This window comes from Myotis brandtii, unplaced genomic scaffold (assembly GCF_000412655.1).
Source record: "Myotis brandtii unplaced genomic scaffold, ASM41265v1 scaffold231, whole genome shotgun sequence".
Taxonomy (NCBI): Eukaryota; Metazoa; Chordata; class Mammalia; order Chiroptera; family Vespertilionidae; genus Myotis; species Myotis brandtii.
The window spans coordinates 1,103,491-1,113,838 of NW_005358689.1; the positions used below are offsets into that span (position 1 = coordinate 1,103,491).

The 10,348-nt window shown below is 48.3% G+C and overlaps 1 protein-coding gene across 1 annotated transcript in view; it reads right to left on the reverse strand.

Moving 5' to 3' along the window:
• TP53BP2 (tumor protein p53 binding protein 2) overlaps window positions 1-10,348 on the reverse strand; it is a 107,963-nt gene that overhangs the window by 21,014 nt on the left and 76,601 nt on the right. The window contains exons 3-4 of the mRNA XM_005866511.2: window positions 4,638-4,751; window positions 865-947 (exon numbers count right to left, since the gene is read on the reverse strand). Coding sequence (XP_005866573.1) covers window positions 865-947; window positions 4,638-4,751 — 197 coding nt within the window. The remainder of the gene's footprint in view (window positions 1-864; window positions 948-4,637; window positions 4,752-10,348) is intronic.

Genomic DNA, 10,348 nt, shown 5'->3' on the forward strand with positions numbered 1-10,348 from the left:
AAAAAGAGTACATGCTGGAGAAGATTCTAGAAAACACAACTAACTTGTAGAGACAGAAAGTGGACCCACTGGTGGTTCCTTGAGGGTGAGGAGAGGCCAGAAGGGAAGGATTAGGAGAGGACAACAGGGGACTTGGGGTGACGGGGATTTTCAAGACCGTGGCTATGGTGACGGTTTCAGAGGTGTGTGCAGTATGTCAGACTATCTGAAATGTGTAGTTTACTGCATGTTGATTATACATCAATAAAGCGGTTTTTTACAAAAAATACCCAGTGAAGGGAAAAGATATATATTGTCAAGAAGCACCCAAATCCTGTTAATGCTTAAGACCCTCCTTGTCCTCCCTGTCAGCCGTTCACAGCCAGATCTGGGAAAAGATGGAGCAGGAGCAAATGCCACTTCAGATGACCTGGACCCTAACATGAGGTCACTGCAGGTGGGAGAAGGCCGTCTAGCCAATCCCCACAGCATCAGAAATCCTGAGCTCCGAAAAGAAGACATGTGAGGGTACCCCAAAGATACTGCTGACATTCACACGCAAGAGCCAAAGCGCTGGTAAATAACTTCCCATTTTTCTAGAAACATGATAGCAACAAACACAATCACTCCCAAACAAATACTTCCTCACACATGTGCTCTACATGTTTTGTTCTGAATTGGTATATTCAGCGTCTAACTTCTTTCAATAGTCAGCATGGAGAGAGCATAAAAATTAACTGTTTCTATGAGATAAATATAAAATAACCTTTGAAAAAGGGCTATTCTTAATAACCCACTGAATAACCAAGTAACGACGAGTGAGCTTAAAAGGTTAAAAAGGCAGCAGTGCTGCGGGACTGCTTAGCAGGAGTAACAGGTACTCACCCCGTTTTCCTTCCTCCGATGGTCACCAGGAACTTTCACACCATTTCTCTTCAAAGTTGGGTCCTGAGGCCGTGGTCCACTCACTAAGCACAAAATCCAAAACTAAGCATTAAGTCAGAGTTGCAGATACTCCAAGTGCCAGTCCATTTCTTAGTTCTGTGACTGCTGCCCTTTGATATTTTAAGTTGAAAGGAAACTTCAAACAAAATCTTTTCTAATAGCGACGGCACTGAGGTCTCGAGTTCAGCCTGTTTTGGGAAGCCTCTCTCGGAACAGTGAATAGTGAACTTTACTAAACGCCCCTTGCTGACCCTTCCCTAGGAAAGCTGCATGATTCAGAGACCAGAAGAGGGGGAAATGTAACAAAATCAATGTACTTCTCATTCCGGGTGAATCACACCATTCGCTCCGAGTAGCTCCTCCTAGTTCTCCATTTAGCTCCTCAGGAGTGAAATCAGAAACAGTTTCATTGAAAGAATTAAGTGAGCATTAAATCAATCCGTCCTGTGCTCACTGAGTGTTTTGTGACTTACACGGGAAGGAAGCAATTGAAAATACAAGTGGTATTTTGAATATTTGGCTTATTGAGAGCATTTTGTGGTAATTCTTAAGTACTATGAAGTACTTCCCATTTATTTAAGTAAAAATCTTGCATTTTCTTAGTTTGGGAAAGTACTAACTGGAAAACACTGTATTCTGTTTTGGCTAAAACAAATGTTTTAAGCCAAAATATATGGGTCTCTCAGCATCACTTAATGCATCATAAGGGAAAATAGTCCTAATTTAAACAGATACATTGTAAGAAACAGATAATATCAACAAAGAGAATTTTTTAAATAAGTGAAATTAAGCTAATATTTATACTTCCAGAAATTAGAAAGATTATTCAATTATCAAGAAATTTTAGAGTAAAATTTCTTTTGAATCAAATGTCTACTGAATCTGCCTAAAGCTTACCACAAATTCCCATGCCAGTAATACGATATCCTCAGACCCCGGGGTCACACCATCCCTAGTCCTAATGTGCTAGCTTTATTTATTTATTTACTTATTTATAACATATTTTTATTGATTTCATAGAGGAAGGAAGGGGGAGAGATAGAAACATCAATGATGAGAGAGAACCACTGATTGGCTGCCTCCTGCACGCCCCCCACTGGGGAACGAGCCTGCAACTCGGGCATGTGGCCTTGACTGGAATCGAACCCGGGACCCTTCAGTCCGCAGGCTGACACTCTATCCACTGAGCCAAATGGGCTAGGACTGTGTTAGCTTTATTTTTAAAACACTGTGCAATTCTCTGAGAAAATAGCTCCAGGATCGGCCACACTATTTCTGCAAAAAAATAAACCTCCCGTTTAGGAATGACTGCTGTCTTCGCTGCCTCACCAGTTCCTTCCCGGCCATGCAGTCCCACAGTTAGAACTGCCTCCCAGGCAGCCCCCACCAGTTCCTTCCCGGCCATGCAGTCCCACAGTTAGAGTGTGAGGCAAGAGCTTTAAAAATAGTTCCACATCCATTCTGGGTCCCAGGTCCGGTGAAACTGGAAGAAGACCATGGTGACAGCCTCCTCATCCGTAACCTAGCCGTCCCCACTAAGGAGGACACGGACAAGCAGCCCTGCTCTACCCCAAGTCAGACACCATGTGGCACTGGAGTTTGTGACAACGTGAAACAGCTCCCTCCCCTTCCCATCCTACTCTCACGTTACAGACACACCGACACTGCACATCACACTATCGCGAGGCCGTTTAATAATTCAGCCAGGACGACACGGGCGGACATTTGAACTGGCAGGTGAGTGGGTAAAGTCCAACTCCTTTCTTACAAGAGGATGCGTACAGCAACGTAAACAAAGAACAAAATAAAAACGAGATGCAGGTGCCAGTTTAAAGCTACAGAAGAAGAACGCTTAGGGAGAAAATACGTGCTCATTTAAATGAGAGCCACGGGCACCAGTCACACTGGCAGGCATGCCAGCCGGCCTGGCAGAGGTGACGCAAGCCCCACTCCTGGCTCTGCCTCTGGGTGTGTGGCCTCTGACAAGTCACTGAACCCCGAAGTATCAGCCTTCTCAACTGCAGAGTGGAAGAGGCCAGACAAGTCAATGTTGAGCTCCTCCACGGTCTACACTTGATAAGTTCTCATTGTTGGGTACCATATGGATATCTGCATTAAAGCGATAAAACCGAGACTTCATGACATCCAGTGACGAACATGTTACCTACATTCTTACTCCCCAGAATTATATACGGAAGTCACAAACCCCCAGCTTCCCATTGTGAAACGCCAAGTCTTAGAAAGACCTAGCGTTCCGCCCCCACCGGGCCTTCCCGCGGAGAACAGAGCTTCCCACGGGCCTGCCTTGAGCTGCTCACCCTCCCACAGCCTCCGAGACCTGCCCGGAGGGCGGGGACGCGTCCAGCCTGCCGTCTCTCCACCGTCATGACTGCCTCCTGCCCTCTCCTCACCATCACCTACACACCTGGTCACAGCCCGCATCACGGGGCGAGCACCTGACTCCCGTGTTCTCCCCGCGGGGCCTGCCTGCCTCCCACATGACCGTCCCCTCCACAAGCCAGGCTCTCGGCCCTGGGCTTCCTCATCCCCACCCCAACCCAGGCTCCTTTCATGACCAACCTGGACCCTCGCCACTTAGAGGAGCCCCACCCCGGAACGTCACCTCCCAGCGTTCTGCTTGTGACCACACGTTCCTCACTCACCCCTGCACGACCTGAGACTTGTCACCTCTAAACCCTGGTCGCCCTTTCCCCTCAGCCCTTCCCATCCTCACTTCCTCCCACCCACCCAGCTTAGATGTCATCTTGCCAGTATCCTCGCCATCCCTGTCCCTGACCTTCCACCGAATTGGTCTGGCATCGCCCCAGACTGGGGTCAATTCAACCACCTTTTCCCTTACGACCCTCAGGGCTGGAGAAGGTCACGGGTGGCCTCATGGCCTCCATGGAGCCCGCCAACCTGCTCCCCTGGGGCTCTCTCCTATTCTTCACGTCCATCCTCACCTTCAGAGGCCTGCCTCCTCCGCCTGAGAAAGCGTGTTCCGGTGACAAGTTCCCCGACTTGCTCACAGGCGCACACATTTACTCGCACTGCGACCGCTCCTTCCTGTCCTGTCACCATGGAAGAGGCTCCCTCCTCTGCCCACAGAATCTCTCCACTAGGGCTGAGGGACGCCCCCTCAGCTTCCCCTCTTTCACGTACTGCAACCGCCTCCCCTCCCGCATTGAAAACTACCATAAAGCGTCTCCCATCTGCCCCCTTGGCTGGTGTGGCTCAGTTGGGTGGACGCCATCCCATGCACCGAAAGGTTGCTAATTCCATTCCCAGTCAGGGCACATGCCCAGGTTCCAGGCTCGATCCCCAGTAGGGGGCCCCATGAACCAAGATGTTGCTAATTCCATTCCCGGTCAGGGCACATGCCCAGGTTCCAGGCTCGATCCCCAGTAGGGGGCATGCAGGGGGCAGCCAATCGATGTTTCACTTTCGCATCGATGCTTCTCTCTCTCCCTCTCCCCTCCTCTCTCTCTGAAAATCAATACAAAAATCTTAAAAAACAAAAAACTTCTCTTCTTCCAACCAAACAGAATAAGCAAGACCATCCCCGTGTCTCCTCCCCAACAGGCAGATCTTAGAAACGTGGCCTCTTCCCACGGTTCGCACTCACCTCTTGCTCTCCCCTCAAACTGCCCGGTTCCACCCCAACGCATAAAAACACAGTCCGCACCCTGCGCCTGCTCACAGAATCTACCCACCGAAGTCCCTGCCAGGGGGGCGCTCGTGCCTCAGGAAGAAACGCACGTCGCTCCTCTGACTCCCAAACCTCTGCAGGACGTCGAACATCCGCTCGTTATCTGCGACGGGGCGTTCTGGAAGAAAGACAAACATAGCATGTCATCCTCCTTCATGCACAGTATACATTGGGGGTGTAGGAAATACACGGCATCTTAGGTCATTTGTTTCCATTTAAGGCCCCTTAGAAAACGCAGTATCACGGAATTCCCACACCCAGGTGGAGACCTGGAAGGAGGCCTGTGCCTGGGTCCCTGGAAGGAGCCGGGGCCGACCTCACTCCGTGGGCATGGCATCTTAGGTCATTTGTTTCCATTAAAGGCCCCTTAGAAAACGCAGTATCACGGAATTCACACACACACACACACACACACACACACACACACACACACACACCATCAGTGTCGAGCCGGGTGGAGACCTGGAAGGAGGCCTGTGTCTGGGCCCCTGGAAGGAGCCGGGGCCGACCTCACTCCGTGGGCCCCTCACCAGCCATCAGCCTGCCACCTGGCCAGCCCCCGGGGTTCAAAGGTTCCGTCACCTCAGACATGGGATGGTCTGAGGTCCCTTCTAACGCCAATGGTTCTAGGATTCTCTAAACACATAAACCAAACATTTCGTCGAGCCGGGTGGAGACCTGGAAGGAGGCCTGTGTCTGGGCCCCTGGAAGGAGCCGGGGCCGACCTCACTCCGTGGGCCCCTCACCAGCCATCAGCCTGCCACCTGGCCAGCGCCCGGGGTTCAAAGGTTCCGTCACCTCAGACATGAGATGGTCTGAGGTCCCTTCTAACGCCAACGGTTCTAGGATTCTCTAAACACATAAACCAAACATTTCACAAACAACTTTCTAAATAGCCTAGTCTTACTCTCTATTAGACTTTTTAAATTATCATTTTAAAAACTGTTAAAAAATGACATGTATCCATTGCCAGATAACAGGCTATTCACTGCACTAAAAATACATCCACTTGGCCACTCCAGGGAAACTGCCACTTGTCAGAACTTTTCTAGAGACAGAAAGAAGGGCTCAGCGAGACACCCTAATCGATGGGAACTTCAGGAGAAACCAGGTACCTTAAGCTCCCCTCAAAAAAATCTCCCAACCCTGACTCATGGGCCATCCTATGCCCAAAGGGCTGCGGGTTCGAGTCCCAGTCAGGGCGCATGCCCAGTTTGTGGGTTCCATGCCAGTCAGGATGCATGCGGAGGCAACTGATCGGTATTTCTCGATTGCCAGTATCATTTTTAATAGAAGACAGTTGAAACAGCCTAAGAAAACTCAATGCACTTGTCAGTCACCAGAGGCAATACCTAAGGAAACAGCACGGGCAGAGAATGCAGCAGCCAGGCATGCAGCAGCCCATTTCGCGAGCTAACCCTGAGCTTCATGGGCCTGGTTGCAACCAAGGTCCGTTCTGGTCCTATTCCCAGTGACAGAGCGTACTGAGCCGACACAGACGTCCCTCTTCTGCAAACCACAGAAATTCTACTCAGATCCCCCTGGAAGGGAACACCATAGATGAGTAGAAACCCATCGAAATAAAGTGAGTAGCCCTCCACCTCCTCACCACACACACACACACACACACACACACACTATTCCAAAGGAAATAAAATCCCCCGATTCCAGAAGCAAAGAAAGAACTCAAAGGCAGTGAGGCAACTCCCATCCCTGCTGGGTTGGACCATTTTAAAGGTCATGAACCTTCCCGTAGGTCTGGGAGCCGAGGCCCTGCTGGCCTGTGATAACAAGAGCAGGCCTGGGCCTGCACGTGCTGAAATGCACTCCACAGGTTTTCAAGGCCCCTGCCCCCCAAACCCCCCTCCCCTATCTCCTCGGCCTCTGTGACTGTGAATGTGCCACTCTGCGCACGGATACGTCCCAGCACCCTCTCCTCCGGCAGATGGAGCAGGTCCACCCATCACTGTAGTTACCACGCCGCGTTCTAAGCATCTGCTGAACCTGCTTCTACCTGAAGGCAGGAAACTTATCTGTCTCCCTCCCAATCGGTCCCGAGCCCAACAAGAATCTAAGAAATGCTCTCTACACAGCAAGGAAGGAACTGGAGATGGCAAATCAAAGCTGCTCGTTTTAAAAAGATTGTCAGCCAAAGAAAATAAGAAGTTTGAGAAGCTAACAAAATCAAAGTAATATACTTACTATTTGTTAAATAGGACACTTTGGACAATTTATAGCAAAAGGGGGGGGGGGGTTAAAACATCATAGCTATTACTTACTGAGAGCTAATACTAAGTGCATGGAGGGCTATGCTAAGCCCCCAGCACGTATTATCTCCTGGGATCCTCACTCAATCCTATGGGATAGGTTCAATTATCATCCCAATTCTGTAGATAAAACACAGAGATTAAGGACCGGCCTTCAATCACAAAGCTGGTAAATGACAGAGACAGAATCTTAATACCCAAGACTTCGTTCTTAATCACACCTTACAAACAACCCTCAAATCAGTTGAGTTCACTGCAACCAATCCAAATCCCAACAGAATGCTTCACGGAGCCTTTCAAGGTAATTCTAAAACATCTGAAAAAGGGACTATACAAGCATAGCTCAGATATATTTTTTTTTAAAGCAGAAGAACAAAAAAAATAAAAAAATAAGATAAAAATAAATAAAAAGCAGAAGAATGAAATAAGCACTTGCCTTACAGATACCCAACAAATTGGAAAACTATAGTAATTAAAACTGGTTCTGTCCCGCCCTGGCCAGTGTGGCTCAGTTGGTTGGGCGTTGTCCCTGCGCCGAAAGGTTGCTGGTTCAATTCCCAGTCAGGGCACATGCCCGGGTTGAGGGCTCCATTGCTGGGAGGGGGCGTGCAGGAGGCAGACAATCCATGTTTCACTCTCACATCAATGTTTCTCTCTCTCTCTCCATCTCCCTTCCTCTCACTCTAAAAATCAATTTTAAAAAATCTTTATAAGACAAACAAAAGCTGGTTCTGTCCTAAATAAGAAGAAAAAATGAAAGGAACGGGCTAAAGCTTACAGAAACACCCCTTCCTAGGAGACACGACATAGGACAGGAAGTGATGTCGTGACAGTAGGGAAAAAACTGTTCAGTGAGGCACTTAAGAAGATTCACTATCCATCTGGGGAAAAAGTTAAATCCCTAATTCACACCAGGCACAAAAATTAATGAGGCAAGGGAGGGGTGGGGGAGAGGAAGGAAGGAAAAGATCTTAAAACTTCTGGCATGAAATAACAGAAGAATATGTTTACGGTCTTGGAGTAAGGAAAGACTTTTCCCATAAAGGGGATAACTTGGCCTGAGGTCTACAATAGAATGTTTTTTCAATTTGTCTTTGTTTTGAATGCCTACAAAGCAAGAGGGAAAAGGCAGACGCCAAAGGAAACCTACGGAGAAACCAGTTTTTAAAAATGGAAACCCAAACAGCTAATAAATTTTCAAATGGGCAGTATCAGCTTAGCAAAGATTAATATATTATCCTAGCAACTGGTGATGAGGATGCTTTTAGAAAAGGCTGGTAGCACGGTGAACTTATGTAGCCTGTGCTGAGGGGAATCTGGCAATACGTTAAATTTTAAATGCGTGACCCCTCAACCAGGCAATCCCATCTCTTGTTATCTACTCTACAGAAATGCTTGCACGTAACCCAGAGGCTCCTAAAAGGGTTTTACTGCAGCCTTTATAAAAACAAGAGCAGGATTCATGTAAATGTTTATGAATAAAGAAATGGTTAAATCAACCGTAGTTTATGCATACTGGGAAAGATTATGTGATTATTAGAAATAATGCTGTAAATGTACACATCTTAAAATACCTCCAAGCTCTGTTGGAAGGTAAAATAGTAAAGGGCAAGGTATTGATACACATAAAGCAAAAATAGAGAAAGGCATAACCCATAAAACTATTTCTATAGCTACGTACAAATGCAGAGAAGAAGTCTGAAAAGCCTGAAGAAGAAGGCTAAAGTCATAAGCCATTACACCAAGTGATCAGGGGATGGACTTGGAGGAGACATCTCCATTCTATTGATATTATTTCCCCTCTTATAAAAAGAACATATTCAGATGCTACCCACCTTTTTTCATTTAAAACGTTAGAAGGAAAAGAATCCTTAATCATCGTCACATAATATGGGTTAGTGACCTCAAGTGAGCAGAGTTGGAGAGGAAAGGGAGGCAGCGGAATCCAGTGTTCCAGGAAGAGAGTGAGCCTTGGCGAAGAGAACATTCTCCCCATGCAAGTCAGGAGGAGGGCGGGCACACCTTCAGGCAGAACCTGAGGCGCGTGCAGAAGCGGGAAACGGAGGGATCTGGTGGGTGGTTGCAGTCACCTCGGGGAAGTGTAAGGCAGGGTGAAGGGAGCTCATGTACTCATTCAGTGAGCACTGACTGAGGACGAGCACCTACTACGTGCCAGGCACTCCTTGCGCTGCAGCAGCAATGAGCAGGGAAGCAGATCTCTTCTCTCAGGGAGTCTACACGCTAGTGCATGTGTTTGGGGCGACAGGGATCAAAAAGGCAATAAATAAACACACACACACAGAGCGATGTGTGGATGCAGAGCATTAAACCAGGATGACATCATAGAGAACTTCCTGGCTACTTTCGCAAGATGCTCAGGCAAAGCCTCTCCAAGGAGGGAACATTTTAACCGAAACCCCAAGGACCGGAGGGAGCAGCACTGACAAATCCGGAGGGAAGCAAGCCAGGTCTGGGAACAGCTAGTGCCCTGGCTCTGAGGCGGGCAAGAGCCGAGTGTGGTTCACTCGTGAATATAAAAAAGCTGCGGAAGGGCAAGGAGGGAACAGGACCAGATGACAACACAGACAGCAAGCCTCTAAGGTCCACAATCCGGGATCAAGCGTTGGGATTTTATTCTAGTAGAAGAGAAAGCTCTACGGGGTGTCAATACAAAAGTCCAACCATCAGATTCTAATTTAAAGGGATCACTTGCGTTTCTTTATGCAAACGGTCTAATCTAGCTCTCAGGTGAAGGTTAAAAAAATAAGCGATTCATGGAGCATGAAGACCTTCTAGAACACCCCAGGGTGGGAAAGGCAACACAGACAGGTACGAGGACGTGCAGGGGAACCGGGCGCTCAGCTGAAGTCGGGTTTCATGGCCGGTGTGAACCCATGAGCACAGTGTGTCACCTGCACCCCCGGCAGAGAAAGAGGGAACAGCGGAGCTCACCAGGCCGTGCAGGAACCAGCAGAACTCGGGAAAAATTCCTCCCAGGTCGACAAACTCCTCTGGGGCCAAAGGAAACCAGGCCGCCCCACGTCCGAGCTGCCAAGAACTACCATATACTGAGGGACTGACTCCAAGGCTTCATGTGAGGCCTATGATTGTTGTGGTGCCTCCTGCCACCACAGTGATCAGCACCGAGCAGCTCTCCCCAAACCTACACCACCTCAGAGGGCAAACAATCAGGAGGCCGCGCGTTCCTCATCAAGCAAAGCCTCAGCACGCAAACCCTAGGCCAGGGATGGCGAACCTGTGACACGCGTGTCAGAGGGGACACGCGAACTCATTTTTGGGGTTGATTTTTCTTTGTTAGATGGCATTTAAATATATAAAATACATATCAAAAATATAAGTCTTTGTTTTACTATGGTTGCAAATATCAAAAAATTTCTGTATGTGACACGGCACCAGAGTTAAGTTAGGGTTTTTCAAAATGCTGACA